This window comes from Pagrus pagrus, assembly GCF_965226575.1.
Source record: "Pagrus pagrus genome assembly, chromosome: 16".
NCBI classification, from domain to species: Eukaryota; Metazoa; Chordata; class Actinopteri; order Spariformes; family Sparidae; genus Pagrus; species Pagrus pagrus.
Genome location: NC_140200.1, coordinates 29,818,663 through 29,837,548, shown reverse-complemented (window position 1 = coordinate 29,837,548; position 18,886 = coordinate 29,818,663). Strand labels below are relative to the sequence as shown.

The following is an 18,886-nucleotide window of genomic DNA, read 5'->3' as shown; positions in this document are numbered from 1 at the left end:
AAACCAGATTTCACTTACATACTGGGCAAACTTAAAGGGCCATAAGGACAGTCACCCCACTCAGGACATTTTACAAAAATGCCAAGAGAAGGAAAGGAGACAGCTGAAGAGCTTTGGTTGGACGGTGGGGGATGCGGTAAAAGAAATAGGGATAGGGGAACTAGAGATAAGCCCCACTGTAATTTTTTCCACTGTCCCACCTTGGCTAATAGGGGAGATAGAAGTAGATATACATATGTTAGAGAAGAAGAAAGGAAAAAGTATAAATAGGGGTCAGGTAGAAAGGTATATAGAGGAACAATACTCATCATTTACTAAAATATACACAGACGCTTCAAAGACAATAAGTAACAGAGTAGGAGTAGCATTCATCATACCAGAGTTAAATATTATGTCAAGTAAAAGAATAAATGACAATCTATCAGTATTTACGGGAGAAATGGTAGCTATTCTGTTAGCTCTTGAATGGGTAGAAAGAAATAGACCAAACAAAGTAATAATAGGATCAGACTCAAGCAGTGCATTAATCAGTCTCAAAAATATGAAGTCAGAATCAAGATCAGATATTCTTGTAGAAATAGCTCAAAGTGTATATAGAATTACCAAAGCAGGAGTAAAAGTGAAGTTCACTTGGATTCCAGCCCATATAGGTGTAGATGGAAATGAAATGGCAGACAAATATGCAAAAGACGCAACAAAAAAAGTAGAAGATAATATGACAGTTAAATATAGTAAGGCAGAGGTTAAAAGCATAATCAAATTAGAAATGAAAAAGAAGTGGCAGGAGTGTTGGAACAAGGAAAACAAAGGTAGAGTGTTCTACAGTATCCAAAGGGAAGTAGGAAAGATGAGAGAAAATAGAAGAAATAAAAAAGAAGAAGATATAATATCAAGAATGAGATTTGGGCACACTGGACTTAATAATACGATGAAATTAATAGGGAAACATGAAACTGGTTTGTGTGAACACTGTAATCATACAGAAACTGTTGAACATGTAATTATATATTGTCCTAAGTACCAGTGTCAAAGAAGGTTTCTAAAAGACAGACTAAGTAGGGAGCAAATTAAATTTAGTATTAAAGAGATATTACAACTGAACTCAGGGCATGTAGGATATAAAGCAATATTTAAGTATTTAGAAAAGACAGGACTCATTAAAAGAATATAAGTATTAAGGTATTATTAGTATGGTATATGTGTGAAAACATATTTATTTAGGTTTTTTTTTTAAATTTATTTATTTATTTATTTTTATTTGGTTTGATTTATTTGTTTATTTATTTATATTTTCATGGTAATTTTGTTTGGTTTGTTTGGTTTGTTTTTCTCATCTAACGATAATCGTCAAATTCCATTCTGATCCACACTCCAGTTCAGAAGGTGGCGGAAATGCACAAAAAGTTGTTTGCCAACCGCCATTAAAAAGAAGAAGAAGAAGAAGAAGAAGCTCCCAAAATTTAGTTTGGGAGATGTACACAGACTGGCGGAAAAACTGTCAAAGACTCCAGCCTCTAAACTTGACAAGGGTTACAAGTTCTTTATAGAACAGTACCTGTTTGATTATGAAGGTAAGTGTTTTGTCTTCTTAGCTCTGACGTTAGCGGAGATGCTAGGATAATGATAACTTAACGTAGGCTACAGGTGTTTTGATAATCTATTAGTTGTCTGTTTCTCGATTAAGTTGCTATGGTAGCTTTATAAATATTAAACTGTTGCTTTATCCACTATTCTATTTCACAGCTGTTACCGAGTCGTGCCTCGAATATAGTTTAGTATCGTTTAGCCTTCATGTGTAATGCCGAGTCCTCTCTCACAAAACATTGTTTTGGAACAGTGTCAAACGCTGTTGACCACTCGGTCACAGTGAGAGCACGCTGTCACAGGTCAATGAAGAAAAACGAGGAGCCTCATTATCTCCAGGTTTTTTAAATAAGATTTTAGGGTTCAGTTTTCTCTTTTGTTGTGTTATGCTGTGGTTGCAGACTTTGCAGTATCCCACGAAGTTCCACTGTGGGTTCAGTGTGTTTCTCAGTCTCATGTCAGCATTTTAGGAGCCACAATCAATAAAACAGCTACGCACATAACTGTTAAGGCCTAGGTTAGTTGAGGACAACAAAGGCTGAGAAAGATACTGTTGACGAGTGTTTACATGCACACTAATAATCAGCGTATTCAAATAACTTCATGTATCCCAGAGGAGTAATTTAACAGCATACCGATTATTATTCTGGGCATGTAAATGCACTCAATGAAGAAAAAAAAGTTGTTTACACCTACTGTTCCATACGTTCATATTCTGTCATGTTACTGTTTTGATAATTTAGAAATTATCCAACTTAACACATCATGTCTCTATTTCCAGTTTACAATCGACTGTGGAGAGGACCCCGTGGCACTGGAGTGCATGGCATGTTCCTGTGCTGCAGGTAAAGCTCTGTGTAATCACATGGTAGCCCTGCTATTTCAGACAGCACACTACAGTACCTTGGGGTTCAAGACTGTGCCACTGTCCTGCACCAGCATGCTGCAGACCTGGCACCAGCCAAGGACACAGGTCAGATATTTATATTTACTACTCTTGAAAATGTAGGACTTGCAGTTCGCATTGTCTGGATTGTTATTATTATTATTAGTGTGAATGCTCCAAAGCATTCACACTATTGTTCTTCCGGAATTTATTAAAGTTATTATTAGTGTGAATGCTTCAAAGCATTCACACTATTGTTCTTCTGGAATTTATTATTATTAGTGTGAATGCTTCAAAGCATTCACACTATTGTTCTTCTGGAATTTATTATTATTCCTGCTTCCGTACGTTTTTCAGCACCTATCTCCTCCTACAAATTTTGAGCTACAGAAACCATCCAACTATCAAAATGTGCAGCTCATTAAGGACATTCTTGCTTGTATTTTTGGTATTTCTATCTTTTATACTTTTGGAAATATTCAGCTTTTTCTGCAAAATTTTCCCCATTCATCCTTATGGGGAATTTCTCAAATTTCACCCTGCTACTACTTCAGCATACGTTCAGCTATAGAAACCGTTCAACTATCAAAATGTTCAGCTTTTTATGCTCTTTCAGCCTTATACTTTTCAGCTTTTTAGCTTTTCAACTTTTTCAAATATTCAGCTTTTTCAAAACTAAAACCAAATTTTTTTCCCATTCATCCTTATGGGGATTTTTTCAAATTTCATTCTGCTACTACTTCAGCATACATTCAGCTATAGAAACCGTTCAACTATCAAAATGTTCAGCTTTTTAAGCTCTTTCAGCCTTATACTTTTCAGCTTTTTAGCTTTTCAACTTTTTCAAATATTCAGCTTTTTCAAAAAAAAATTTAACATTGAAACAAATGGGAAAATCCTCAAATCCTCCTCAAAGCTCATCCACTTTCAACCTCTTCTGCTCCCTCATACTTTGAGCTAGAGACACCATTCCAACTTTAAACTATTCACAAGACCTTGAACTATTGAACTTGTTTTTCAGTTTTTGAAAATATTTTATGGTTTTGAAATTATCACAGTTTTAGTTTTAATGATTTTTAGCTCGTGTTCTGGGTTTATAATGGGTGTGTATTGCGTGAGCTAGAGTGCGGAACATCATCGCTAGAGTGGAGAGCAGCTGGAAAAAGTTTAGAAAAAACTCTCTTCAGCTTGATTTGGGTCCCACATCTTTTACTTCACATAGACAATATATACATAGAAATGTAGGAAATCTTGTTGGCTTTCAGATGTTGGTCTTATTTCAGATGTAGGACTTAAACTTTTGGCTGTGGAAGCCCTTGAGCGGCAAGCACTCCAGCAACTCCCCCATAAGGCGCAGTGTTAACTTTGAGCCTAAATCTCTGGAGTGGAGCAGACGGTACCGGTTTTGTCTCTCGCTCTTGTGCCCTCATTTTTCACTCTACAGAAATAAAAAACACATCACATGGTTCAGCAATGTCTCCTGTTACTCACTGTATACATATTTTGGCCATAACCATTACACTTTTTTCTAAACCTGCAGCTGTTTGGGAGGTGTTTTCCCATTCATTCTTATGGGGACATTTTCAACTTTGGTTCTGCTACTGCTCCAGCATATGTGCAGCTACAGAAACTGTTTGGCTGTCAAACTGTCCAGCTTTTTAAGCTCTTTCAGCCTATTACTTTTTAGCTTTTCAACCTTTTCAGCTTTTCAACCTTTTCAGCCTTTTCAACCTTTTCATCCTTTTCAAATATTCAGCTTCATGTTCAGCTAGAGAAACTGTTCAGCTATCAAAATGTTCAGCTTTTCTGCCTTTTCAGCTTTTGAAAAAATCAGCTTTTCCTGCAAATTCTTGACTATTCATTCTCATAGTTTTATGCATGTTTTGTGGATTAGGCAACTGTTTTCCAGCACATTCAGCAGATTTTGCAAAATCACTTCAGCAATCAGCATTCACACTGTATTTTCGCAGGAAATACAATTTTTCTAGTTATTATTATTATTCCTGCTTCCGTACGTTTTTCAGCTCTCTTCAGCTCCTTCAAATTTTGAGCTACAGAAACCATCCAACTATCAAAATGTGCAGCTCATTAAGGACATTCTTGCTTGTATTTTTGGTATTTCTATCTTTTATACTTTTGGAAATATTCAGCTTTTTCTGCAAAATTTTCCCCATTCATCCTTATGGGGAATTTCTCAAATTTCGCCCTGCTACTACTTCAGCATACGTTCAGCTATAGAAACCGTTCAACTATCAAAATGTTCAGCTTTTTATGCTCTTTCAGCCTTATACTTTTCAGCTTTTTAGCTTTTCAACTTTTTCAAATATTCAGCTTTTTCAAAACTAAAACCAATTTTTTTTCCCATTCATCCTTATGGGGATTTTTTCAAATTTCATTCTGCTACTACTTCAGCATACATTCAGCTATAGAAACCGTTCAACTATCAAAATGTTCAGCTTTTTAAGCTCTTTCAGCCTTATACTTTTCAGCTTTTTAGCTTTTCAACTTTTTCAAATATTCAGCTTTTTCAAAAAAAAATTTAACATGGAAACAAATGGGAAAATCTTCAAATCCTCCTCAAAACTCATGGACTTTCAACCTCTTCTGCTCCCTCATACTTTGAGCTAGATACACCGTTCCAACTTTAAAATAGTCACAAGACCTTGAACTATTAGGCATGTGTTTAGTTTTTGAAAATCTTTTACGGTTTTGAAATTATCACAGTTTTAGTTTGAAGGATTTTTAGCTCCTCTTCTGGGTTTATAATGGGTGTGTATTGCGTGAGCTAGAGTGGGTGACATCATCGCTAGAGTGGAGAGCAGCTGCAAAAACTTTAGAAAAAACTCTCTTCAGCTTGATTTGGGTCCCACATCTTTTACTTCACATAGACAATATATACATAGAAATGTAGGACATCTTGTTGGCTTTCATATGATGTTCTTATTTCAGATGTGCGACTTAAACTTTTGGCTGTGGAAGCCCTAGAGTGACAAGCACTCCAGCAACTCCCCCATAAGCCGCAGTGTTAACTTTGAGCCTAAATCTCTGGAGTGGAGCAGATGGTACCGGTTTTGTCTCTCGCTCTTGTGCCCTCATTTTTCACTCTACAGAAATAAAAAACACATCACATGGTTCAGCAATGTCTCCTGTTACTCACTGTATACATATTTTGGCCATAACCATTACACTTTTTTCTAAACCTGCAGGTGTTTGGGAGGTGTTTTCCCATTCATTCTTATGGGGACATTTTCAACTTTGGTTCTGCTACTGCTCCAGCATCTGTGCAGCTACAGAAACTGTTTGGCTGTCAAACTGTTCAGCTTTTTAAGCTCTTTCAGCCTATTACTTTCAGCTTTTCAACTTTTTCAGCTTTTTCAAATATTCAGCTTTATGTTCAGCTATAGAAGCCATTCAACTATCAAAATCTTAAGCTTTTTAAGCTCTTTCAACCTTGTACTTTTCAGCTTTTCAACTTTTTAAGCTCTCAAATATTCAGCTTCATGTTCAGCTATAGAAACCGTTCAACTATCAAAATGTTCAGCTTTTTAAGCTTTTTCAACCTTGTACTTTTCAGCCTTTCTGCCTTTTCAGCTTCTGAAAAAAATCAGCTTTTCCTGCAAATTCTTGACTATTCATTCTCATAGTTTTATGCATGTTTTGTGGATTAGGCAAGTGTTTTCCAGCACATTCAGCAGATTTTGCGAAATCACTTCAGCAATCAGCATTCACACTGTATTTTCGCAGGAAATACAATTTTTCTAGTTATTATTATTATTCCAGCTTCCGTACGTTTTTCAGCTCTCTTCTACTCTTTCAAATTTTGAGCTACAGAAACCATTCAACCATCAAAATGTTCAGCTCGTTAAGGACATTACTGCCTCTATTTTTCATTTTTCTATCTTTCATACTTTTGGAAATATTCAGCTTTTTCTGCCAAATTTTTCCCATTCATCCTTATGGGGAATTTCTCAAATTTCATTCTGCTACATCTTCAGCATACGTTCAGCTATAGAAACCGTTCAACTATCAAAATGTTCAGCTCTTTATGCTCTTTCAGCCTTGTGCTTTTAAGCTTTTCAGCTTTTCAACTTTTTCAAATATTCAGCTTTTTCAAAACTAAAACCAAAATTTTTTCCCATTCATCCTTATGGGGATTTTTTCAAATTTCATTCTGCTACTACTTCAGCATACGTTCAGCTATAGAAACCGTTCAACTATCAAAATGTTCAGCTTTTTAAGCTCTTTCAGCCTTGTTCTTTTCAGATTTTTAGCTTTTCAACTTTTTCAAATATTCAGCTTTTTCAAAAAAAAATTTAACATGGAAACAAATGGGAAAATCCTCAAATCCTCCTCAAAACTCATCCACTTTCAACCTCTTCTTCTCCCTCATACTTTGAGCTAGAGACACCATTCCAACTTTAAACTATCCACAAGACCTTGAACTATTGAACTTGATTTTCAGTTTTTGAAAATCTTTTACGGTTTTGAAATTATCACAGTTTTAGTTTTAAGGATTTTTAGCTCATCTTCTGGGTTTATAATGGGTGTGTATTGCGTGAGCTAGAGTGCGGAACATCATCGCTAGAGTGGAGAGCAGCTGCAAAAACTTTAGAAAAAACTCTCTTCAGCTTGATTTGGGTCCCACAGCTTTTACTTCACATAGACAATATATACATAGAAATGTAGGAAATCTTGTTGGCTTTCATATGATCATCTTATTTCAGATGTGCGACTTAAACTTTTGGCTGTAGAAGCCCTCGAGCGACAAGCACTCCAGCAACTCCCCCATAAGCCGCAATGTTAACTTTGAGCCTAAATTTCTGGAGTGGAGCAGACGGTACCGGTTTTGTCTCTCGCTCTTGTGCCCTCATTTTTCACTCTTCAGAAATAAAAAATACATCACATGGTTCAGAAATGTCTCCTGTTACTCACTGTATACATATTTTGGCCATAACCATTACACTTTTTCCTAAACCTGTAGCTGTTCGGGAGGTGTTTTCCCATTCATTCTTATGGGGACATTTTCAACTTTGGTTCTGCTACTGCTCCAGCATATGTGCAGCTACAGAAACTGTTTGGCTGTCAGACTGTTCAGCTTTTTAAGCTCTTTCAGACTATTACTTTCAGCTTTTCACCCTTTTCAGCTTTTCAACCTTTTCAGCCTTTTCAACCTTTTCAGCTTTTTCAAATATTCAGCTTTATGTTCAGCTATAGAAACCATTCAACTATCAAAATATTCAGATTTATGTTCAGCTATAGAAACCATTCAACTATCAAAATATTCAGATTTATGTTCAGCTATAGAAACCATTCAACTATCAAAACATTCAGCTTAATGTTCAGCTATAGAAACCATTCAACTATCAAAATATTCAGCTTTATGTTCAGCTATAGAAACCGTTCAACTATCAAAATATTCAGATTTATGTTCAGCTATAGAAACCGTTCAACTATCAAAACATTCAGCTTTATGTTCAGCTATAGAAACCGTTCAACTATCAAAACATTCAGCTTTATGTTCAGCTATAGAAACCGTTCAACTATCAAAACATTCAGCTTTATGTTCAGCTATAGAAACCGTTCAACTATCAAAACATTCAGCTTTATGTTCAGCTAGAGAAACCGTTCAACTATCAAAACATTCAGCTTCATGTCAGCTATAGAAACCATTCAACTATCAAAATATTCAGCTTCATGTTCAGCTATAGCTTGCGTTAGGCAAGTGTTTTCTAGCACATTCAGCAGATTTTGCAAAATCACTTCAGCAATCAGCATTCACACTGTATTTTCGCAGGAAATACAATTTTTCTAGTTATTATTATTATCATTATTATTGTTTTAGGGAATTGCACCAGAGGCAACAAATGATATTATAGCTGCTGCGCAGCAATGGGTCGGGTCCGGGCTATTTTTGGCAAATTTAGGCAATTCTGAGCAACAAACAGGAGAATAGGAAGACAAGACAGTTGACAACAATGTTCATTTTGGACCACTTGAGTATTGAACCCACAACTTCTGGAACCAAAGACTGTCATCTATCGCTCTGAGCTAATTGGCAAGTGGCAATACAACAGTGGCTTCACAAATTGAGTAAGCCATTCACTGTTGTGCAGGCAGATTTGAAACCACTGTAAAAAATTCAGTTATCAAGACAAAAATCTGAAAATACACATATTGCAGCATGGAGATGTTGGTAATTTTAAAAATGATTGATTTGCTCCATAAGTGAATAACTGGTGTTTAGCTATGTCATCATTGCATTGACTCCAGTTGTTCCCATGAAAGAAAAATTTAAAATGCTGTGAAAATTTCAGTTTTTGAGGGTCAATTTTTGATAAATCAAAGGAGGAGAGAGGAAATAGGTTTAAGAAGTTTTACAGTTTTTGAAAAAAAAACTGAGTGATGTACTTCATAATTTTTAATAGGTTTAAATGTAAAAAGTTTCTTCAATATTGAGGCTACAGTTTGATGAGAGTTCTGAAGCTGTAGCAAGTATGGTTGATTTGTTATGAATTTTCAAAGGTTTGAACTTTAGATGCTTGCTGTAGCACCACCATCAGGACTATTGGCTTGGATTTACAGCTGAGGTAATCTGGCATGAGACTGGACCTTAGTGCAAAATTTGGTTAGCTTTCATCCATGGTCCAGTCATTTGTTTTTATTTAATTTAGAGGCTTGCTGTGATGCCACCCTCAGGACAATGGTCTTGTGTTTTATGTTGAGGACATCTGACATTTTGATCTGTCATCATCATCATCCTTGCTGGGTCTTGAACCCACAACCCCTGACACCAAGAACCAGCTCCTAACTCACTGAGCTAATTGGCTAGAAGTGGGGCCTGCTGTGTAGCTTCATTTGTCGACTCAGGGAGTCACTGTCCGGGCAGCTGTTGTCAAGGCAGATTTCAAAAATGGTCAAAATGTCAGAAATTCTCTTACCTGAACAAAAATCTGATAATACATAAATTGCATCTTGACAGCATGGAAATGTTGGTGATTTGTTTTTAACTTAAAATGTTTTGCTTCATAAGAGAAAATTTGATGTTTAATAATGCCACTCTTACATTGACTCCAGTTGTTCCCATGAGAGCAGAATTCAAAATGTTCTCAAAAATTCAGTTTTTGAGATAAAATTCTGATATTTGCCAAACTCCATCAACCATGACTGCAAAATATTCTCATTTTTTTTCAGGAAGATTGAAAATGTATTTAGCAAGAATTTGATAGTATATGTTTACAGTACTGTTTACAGTCAAACATTTTGATGCACTGTAGGCTTAATTTTTGATAAATCAAAAATCCGAGAAACAAGTTTTGTGGAGGACGGTCTGAAGATGCTCTCTAGCAAGTTTGGTGACAATTGGGCAAAAATTGTGGGAGGAGATAGGTTTTATAAGTTTTACAGGTTTTGAAAAAAACTGAGTGATGGACTTCATAATTTGTAATGAGTTTAAGTGGACTAAAGTTTCAGCAGTATTGGGGCTACAGTTTGGTGAAAGTTTCAAAACTGTAGCATGTACTTGTTGATTTTGTAGGTATTTTTAAAGTTTTTAAATTTAAACGCTTATTGTGCCCCCCCCAGGAGGAATATTGACATGTCCTTGGAATTAAGTAAATCTGGCATGGGGCCGGACATTTCTGTAAAGTTTGGTGAGTTTTCGCCCATGGGAAGTATGACTTCCTCGGAAGAAGAAGAAGAAAGAAAGAAAGAAAGAAAGAAAGAATTCCTAGGAATACAATAAAATAATATACAATAATAATGACAGTGTGTAAGCCCAAAACAAAAAGAAGTGTAAGGACTGGTGCAAAGTGCACACTGTACAGAGCATATGCTGGTGAGTTTGAATGAGTTTTACTCTCCTCTTTATTCTCTTCTATTCTCATCTTCTGTCCTCTCATTTACTCTTTCTCTATTTTTGTCAGGGCCTCTTCCAGATCCTCATATGATGGCCAGTGGGGAAAAACTCAAAGACATTCATCCACAGCCAGGGTTATGCAAACTGCTGCATGGGCTTGAGAACCTTAATTTGGTCGACTCTAAATTTGGCCCTGTGCCATTTGGCTCTGTCCTTTCTTACCAGTGCCCTCCGGAAATAAGTAAAGACTGTATTAGACACCCTGCGTTTCCGCAGTTACCTGTTGATGACTACAATTTTAAATTCCCAGTAAATTATGAGCTCAGTTACAAGCAACAATGCCACCTGGAGAGCCTGAAGGTTTTTATTGATTTATTTAACCTTTATTTTTCGAGGATTGTCACATTAAGAGTGTTATCTGTTCATATTCACAATTGATGTAATGTGCATTGATTTTTCATTCTTCTTTTTTTAAAGGTAACACAGGAGATCTCAGCTGCTATTGAAGCTGAAACCAGGCAGCAGTCAGAATGCCAGTTATGGACCCTGGTACGCAAACCCCGACTCACAGCCAGCCGATTCCGTGAGATATGCCATGTTTGTGGGGAGTCTTCTGCCAAAGCCTTGGCTTCTCGCATCCTGAGGGGAACTCCTCAGACTGCTGCCATGAAACGAGGTTTGGACCTGGAATCTCCTAGACCAAATGTGTAAAAATGTTTTTTGATTGGTTTCAAAATGTTTGTTTTGTATTTTTATGTAAAAAAGTTTAATGTAAAAGGTGAACACATTTACAGTAAAGCGTTGCAATGTTTGTGGACTGTGGTGTGAGCAATTTTCAAACATACTGATGAATACTGATGAACTTGAATACTGATCTCATGTTCTTATGAGAATGACACTTTTGTGAATGATGTCACAAGTGTTACGCTCGACCTAGGGAGCCGAGCCTAACATAAATAACCGACACCCAACACGGTGTAAGTTGAGTAACAAAAAAACAATTTATTTACAACACGAGTGATAAGTGCAATTATGTACAGTGAAATAGGTGCTCTATATACAAGTGTGAAGCGTGGCTTCAGGGTGAGCTCAGGCCTAAAACAACAAACAAAACACAGATCTAAACTCCGGGGTCCAAATCTATCTAAGCCCTATCAAAAAGAAAAGAAACAAAAGACAAGTGCTGAACCTAACTCCCTAACCTAATCAAAAACAGGAGAAAACTGGTATAAAGAAAAAGGCAGCTCACCCCTACTGCTTCCCTAACCTCAAACACTCTTGCTCTGGTTTTACCCAGAGCACACGCACACTCACAGACACTCTCGCACTCGGGCTCACAAACACACTCTAACAAATTTCTAATGTTCACAGTACAACGATGCTCTCAGAATTTGGTGAATGCTGGCACGTTAGCGATCCACCACGTCCTCTGGTATTGCGGACTCTTGTAGTCCCCGCTTCCTAGAACAGCCAATCCCTCACTGCCACAGCAGGGATGCGGACCCAATGGCGTGCGAGAGCCATGCGATCCTCTGGGGAGACAGGAGCTCTCACTCTGTACAAAAAAAACCCCCACACACATACACACCTACTAAGGAATGACGGCGCGAGCCGTATCACAAGATTAAAATTAAATATTGATGTTTATACAAGGACACTGAATCAGTGATTTATAAACTTGTGAACATTGGTCATGTAGTTGCTAAGTTCAAACACCTTAGAATCAAAGTACCCATTTACTGAATAATACATTCTTGTTTTTGTGTTTTTACTTTATTTTAGTCATCCTCACCCCACCTAGAATTAAAGCCAAACAGCAGTTAATTTTTTGTACAAACAGTATTTAATTTTCAAAACAGCATTTCATTTTTAAAAATTAGTTCACTTAACATTTACATGCAACCATTTACAGTACACAGGGCCGCAGCTGTACAGCCACTTGCAGTAAGATAGGATCCAAGATAGGAAGCCTCAGACTGGTTTGTCCCCTTGATCCTATCATCACAGATTCTATCATAGAGAGTGGAACAAGCCCATCCCAAATGTGGTATTCCTTCACCCTGCGTATGGCCCTTTCCAGTAGGATCCTCAGACGAGCAATAGCCTGGGTTTTCTGAGTGTCTTCCTTGCTGAGCTGAGTGGACTTTTTTAATGGAGGGATGATGAGTTTTACCCCCACCTCTGACAGCATCTTTTCAATCAGGAAGCCCTTGTCAGCCATTACCTCATCCCCTGGCTGGAGTAGCTGTAGAAGGTGTGATCTCTTTGTTATTTCAATGTCTGAAACAGAGCCAGTGTACAGTGTAGAAACAAATGTGATAACACCACATGGCACAACACCAATCAGACCTTTGAAGGTGGTGTGATTTTTGTAGCTTGAGAATGTCTCCGACTGTAATGAGAGGGAAGATGCCGTTTCACAGCAGATCTCACTGCAGTCTATGATGACTCTGAGCTGAGGACAGTAGAGCCTGAACTTGTCAGGCATTGTGGCCTGCACTTGCTCTCGTCATCCATGATGGTAGTGATCCCAGAACCTGGTAGAGGTAGCTTGTCCACGTTAGAATGATGCGACTAACAGTCGACACACTGACCTCAAAGAGAGATGACAAGGTCTTCTCTTGAAGCCCAGCTGCTACACGACAGAGGAACATGAACAGTTCATCTATCAGTTCAAGCTTTCGCTGTGGGCTAGGCATCACTTACGCTGCTCGCTGTGCTTTAGACCAATAGACAAGCCTCAATGCAGAGGGGTAAACAGACTCCCAAAACACAGTGAAGACCTTCTTGGAGCTGAATCTCGTGTAGTAACGGTAGTCCTCATCTGTGACACAGAACCTAGAAATCAGTGGCTGCTGATTCTTCAGTGTCAGCTGCCGGATTTCGTGTTCCAGTGTAGCCACTTGCACCTTCAACTGCTGAATCATCCTAGCAGCACTGTCCATTTTACCTTTAGAGGACAAAAGAGCATACACCTTATTTGGAATCACTTTTCCGTTTTCAGTTTGTACTCATAACTGGATGATATCAATGAGCTTAACAGAAACTCTTAACTTTTATGAGGTGAAGAAACACAATATTTAGAGTTACAAGGTAATGTGTCTATTGCCATAACTTGTCAGATATTGCATGACCCTGTGCCATTTAGGTTGGCAGCATGAAGATAATGATATGACTTACACATATCTCAGTTTTCTGTAAGAAAGAAGGAATGGGCTCAAGTTTTTAAATACTGACCAGGAGAGGGATGGCAGGTGTAGTCATGGTCTGTTAGCACTGGATCTGGATGGGGTACATCCTCTGTGCTACTCTCTGGGACAGGCATCTCAGTGTCATCTGCCTCTGCAAGGTGTTTTCTTGCACGCTGATATGGTGACTCCCGAGCTTGTGAGCCTCTTCCTACAATAACAAATATGTTGATTGTCATCTGTGGTGGCAAAAATAATAACTGTCTCTTCAATGAAGAATTTAAAAAGAAGTCTTCACATGTCATCTGTCTTTCTTGAGTTTTAATAAGCATTCATGAATGGAGTCAGCAGAATGCAGCCTCTAAACAACACATTATCTGCCACTAAACTCATTCATTTCACCAATATTTTGTTATGATTCAGAGATGATTATCATCCAGGTCAGAGGTTAGTAGGTCAACCTACAGACCCCGAATGTTGATATCAGGTTACCTCGGACTCAGAGGGGAATAGCACTAGCATATCATAACAAAATATTGGTGAAATGAACGAGTTTCGTGGCAGATAATGTGTTATTTAGATGCTGCATTCCGCTGCCCTGTAGACTCGCATTATATGGATATATGCGGCTCTCGGCTGGATCTAATTTCGTCGGAACGACTTGTAATGACACCAAAGTTATCAGGGTGAGTGAATGACCGTATTTTATGCTAGAAATAAGGTCCAGATTGTAAAAAACGCCAATTCCCCTGTGTTAACATAGCCCTCTTACCTTTGCCCCAGTCATTCGACAGGAATCTAGATGGCACTGCTCCTTTCTTCAGCTTATTTCGCCCACTGGCAGAAACATATGTCTCCTCTGGTGTAAAGTGCTGACTGCAGACATAAGTGCTACCACGAAGGATTTTAAAAGTTGGCCCCTCATCTCTCCTTATTGCCCTCACCCAACAGGCACGAAGCTCAGCGTCAGCTGGGAAGTCATGGAAACTGAGATACAGGAAATTCTTCTTGTTGTTGGAACAGCCTGGGACACTGCAGTAGCAGTGTCTTGGTGACTGTGCCATATAGTATGCCGTTGAGAGATGGACACAAGGAAAACGGAGAGGAAAAAAAAGATGAATTATAAGTTGTCTGACGTCACTGTGAAAAGGGCCTATCGAGTTTAGTCAGCACGTGAGAACTCGTCTGACACGGAGAGTCTCCTGTTGTGTGCTACATGTGTGAAATAACAACTATAGTCTGGACTTTGTCTGCAGTGTATCTGTGTAAATGGCTTCATTCAGCGTCTCTCCCTCCCCTCTGGCACCGCAAGTTACCATGGTTACAGGAACGCCCTGAAACTTTATAATGATGACCAATAAGAAGTTTTTGGTTAGTTTGACTGTACAGAATCATGAATGTAGCCTGATTGTTGCTCAATGCTGAAATCTTGTATTATAACATATAGAACAAAGCCTCAGAGCTTCTTTGATTATTAACAGTATGTTAGTGATGACAGAAAGGTGATAGCTCGCCATCAGACTGACAAGGCTGCAAAAGTTGCTGTTTGTATGATGTATTTTTCTGTTAAACGATAAGAGGCTCACTTTAAACAATATTATTAATAATAATAATTAATGATAATGATGATGAGAAGAAGAAGTAGAAAAATAGTGTACTGAAAAATTCTGTAGATGGTTGATTATTTGAAAGAGTAAAACCTGAGAGAAGCTTGGCAAAAAAAAGGCACAGATTGATTTCATAGATTGAAAATTACATTGAAAAGACAAAACATTTTAAGTGTGAATAGAACAGCTGTTCAGAGCATCCTCCTGTAAAACACTGTTGGTCAAATATTTAAACTTTTTTTAAACGCTTGTAATCAGATGTGATGTGAGTGTTAATTATCTAACATTAATGTTTTATGTAATCGTATAAGACAAGTAACATTAGACAGGGAGGAGCAGTGGAACAAAGTGAAGGAGAGCAGAGTATACAGCAGGGGGAGAGCCGAGTGAAGGAGCAGGAGAGCAAAGTGATGGTGCAAGAGAGAGAGATGAGAGTAGAGGAGAAAAACCTAAAGGGAAGCACAGGCTATCAGGCTGGGACCCTAAATGGGTTGAAAAAACATAGCTGGTTCCACTCTTGGCTCTTCTAGAGCTCTTCTATAAAAAACCCAGAAAAATTCATTGTTCTGAGCCTGGGTGCAAACTTTGCCACTGATTCTACAGCCCCATCAAGAAATTATTATTAATTGTTTTTATTTTTTTATTTTATTGTTGTATTTTTTAAATTATTTTTTATTTTTACATTCAGCCTTTAAAAAGCCATTTTCAACTGGCCATTCAATAAAAAGGGAGATTATGCTGGGCATAAAAGTAAAATCTGCAGTCAAGTTTCATTTGTTTACGCTGCCACGGCTCCCCGGAGAGCCTGCCCCGCTGTTGAAAAATATCCTAGAGGAAACACTGACAGTATGTCTAATAAGAAAAATAAAAAAAATAGCTTTAAATAAAAATGACTGAAAAGATTTATATTATATTCGTGTGGTGCTAAACCTAGCACCAATAACTATTATGGCGTTTACATTTCACACATTATGAGGATGCCATATTCAAATGATATGCATACGTATACACACATACCCACATGGGCTACATGCGTACACAGAAAGAAACAAAATAAAATAGAAGAGAGGAATAAAGTCTGTGTATTGTAGCTTAAACACCAGGCACTAAGCGTCCATGAAATGTCAATATTCCCTAGGAGCCTCATTGTTGTGGGCATTGTAAAAAAGGAAAGTGAATAAACATAAACATGGGAAAAAAGCCTGGTGTTCAGGCCTTTCACATTTGGACTCACCAGATGGTTATTAACATCTAGTCTCCATCGTCCAGTTGGTTAAATCAACTTACAGTGTCCTTGGGCTTCAAGTTCTTTTTAATATATTCTCAAACTGCCTCTCCTGACCAGTTGAGTTGGTGATGCGGAGCACTGCGGGGAACCAGACACCAAACTTGACATTCTGGCAGCTTCGGAGTAGACGCTTAGCTTCGGCAAAGGCCACCCTCTTCTTCGTCACCATCATCGTGTAGTCTGGTAATATGCTCACTCTCTTTAGCGATACTCGCAGTGGGCCACTGTCCCTCACACGATTCAAAACCTTCTTTCATCCCGACCAGACGCGCACTAAATCGGCGCTGTCCCCCATCAATTTCTTCCACTTTCTGGTGGAGTGAGGAGACTTCGACCTCGTTTTCAGTAGCAGCGGACCTATCCAAGTATGTATTCAGGCCGGACTCCAACTCGCTCAGGCGGGTCTCCTGCTTCGCCACGTCTTCCCGGAGCGCGTCTATCTTAGTGTTCAAGTCAGCTGTACTTGAGTCTATCCGTGCCCAAATCCTGTTTTCGCTGCTTGCAATGGCAGCCATGACAGCAGATAGGTCTGTAGTCCCCTCATCTGAAGATTCCTCATTTGTGGACGTGGTTTCAGCGGGGTCCGAGGCTTTAGCAGAGGCTTCTTTCTTGTAGCATTTTCCTTTAGGCATTTTGTCGTTTAGTTGTATGTTATGAAAAGATGAAGCTGTCAGTATGATGCACTGGTGTTGTTCAGTTGTCAGAGATGGACACGGTCCGTCTGAAGTTGTTTTATAAAAGTATTATTTTTAAAAAAGGTTCGCTCCGGTCAGGAGCTCTGTACAAACACGTCCTCACATATCGCTGCTCGCTAGTGCACCCTCGGAACACTTTTTTATGAGTTAAAGATACAACCTTGGCCACATTAGTCTCAAAGTCTTATATTTGATCCTCAACTGAAGTTTAAACACCATGTCAAAACAATTGGTTAAATCCTGTTTCTTTCAACAGATGAACATTGCAAAACTCAGACCATTATCATCAGCTTCTGGCTCAAACGTAGCAACCATGCATTCATCTTTTCCTGTCTGGATTTCTGCAATTCCCTTTTTACTTGCCTTTATCAACGTGCCCTGGCACGGCTTCAGCTTGTTGAAAATGCAGCAGCTAGGCTCTTTTTTAGGACTGGTCAGAGCTCTCAAGTCAAGTTCAAGTTCACATTTTTTAGTTACTAATAAGACACTGCTTACATTTCCGAGCTGAGAAGTCAGTCAGTGATGTAAGGGGTCAACCTTACATCACTGACTGACTTCTCAGCTCATCCAAGGAGAACCTCTGGGTTATTTCATGTGCTAAACTTAAAACCAAACTGGAACAATCAGATCAGATGAGTCTGTGGACTGTTTGAAAAAACACTGTGACATCCACACTTGCTCTGTGTGGTTGTGGCTCTCTCTTTGACTGTTGCCTCTGTTCTGTGCTCGGCATTTGTCATTCCTCTTGTACATCATTTTTCGTTTTGATTTACTCCATATTGTTGTTGATGTAAAGCACATTTAGAAAAGTGCTACATGAATAAAGTTGTACTTACAAGTGTTGACTGTCATCATGTCAGTCATTGTTCTCTTATTAAGTGATCATTAAAGTTTTGTAGTCTCTTTAAGTCAACAGAGTCAATATGGAGCAAGATGCCACTTTTTGCTTTACATCTGATCACTTCTGTCAGTACAGAGCTGTAAAGCAGGAGTTGCCTGGAGGGTGGGTGGTTTAGATGTTATAAACTCAAAAAGATCCTTATAAACATAAATCTAGATTTTTAAAGTGATATTTTTGCAGAATCACTGGAAGTTTTTGCCTTACATTGTCTAAGGCGCACCTGTAATCTCCCTCTCTGTATGCACATTATAATTAAACAGACATAATGAATGACATCATTTTCTGATTTAAAACAAACATGATTTTTATTTGAACATTATGACAGCAGAAAGTTCTAAAACCTCACCACAGGTTTGTTTCAATAGTTCTCTCTTTGATAACTGGTACATTGCCCTTTGGTCATTTATGTAAAATCTGCTTTAGAAAGCAGTCTGACAGCCTGCATTCATCTCCAGCATTAACAAAATACTGAAATTCAGGAGCAGATTTTTAACCAACAGCAGCACAATAACCTGCAAAATGCTGTCGAAAGAGACACAAAACTATAAATTGCATCTGTTGTCTTTCCTCTCATGAACATCAAGGTGCCCCTTGATTCTCCAGTGACGCCAGACCCTGTCCTGTTTATACAAGGATATTAGACGTAAGATATTTACTTTGATTTTCTGCGGAAAGTTTTATACTATTCAGTGTCACCTTTCACACAACACACAGCATGGAGACACCTCTTAAACTGGGAGTGTTGGAGCTAAAAGGGGACTGTCACTGTCAACAGCAGCTCAGAGGCAGCTGTCACTGTGGACACGGTTGGCTGCAACTCCTGTACAACCTCCGTCAGCTGAACCAATCATCACTGACAGGTGGAGCAGAGCAGTGGCATGC

General features: G+C 38.4%; 1 protein-coding gene across 2 annotated transcripts; it reads left to right on the top strand.

The window, feature by feature from the left end:
- The first annotated feature begins 1,435 nt into the window (after nt 1-1,435).
- On the top strand, nt 1,436-11,122 carry LOC311271393 (uncharacterized protein). 2 transcript variants are annotated; one of them, XM_084377038.1, is made up of 3 exons: nt 1,436-1,571; nt 2,366-2,557; nt 10,803-11,122. In XM_084377038.1, the coding sequence occupies exons 1-3, from the start codon at nt 1,566-1,568 to the stop codon at nt 11,034-11,036; spliced, it is 432 nt and encodes a 143-aa protein (XP_084233164.1). In that variant the 5' UTR covers nt 1,436-1,565; the 3' UTR covers nt 11,037-11,122. The 2 variants fall into 2 exon arrangements, 1 of the variants encoding a protein (XP_084233164.1); XR_014624409.1 differs by lacking the exons at nt 1,436-1,571; nt 2,366-2,557 and adding an exon at nt 10,000-10,685.
- Nucleotides 11,123-18,886: the final 7,764 nt, after the last annotated feature.

Coding starts and splice junctions, on each gene's coding strand:
- LOC311271393 (XM_084377038.1), top strand. Junction 2,558..10,802: donor GGCACCAGCCAAGGACACAG/GTCAGATATTTA, acceptor CTTTTTTTAAAG/GTAACACAGGAGATCTCAGC.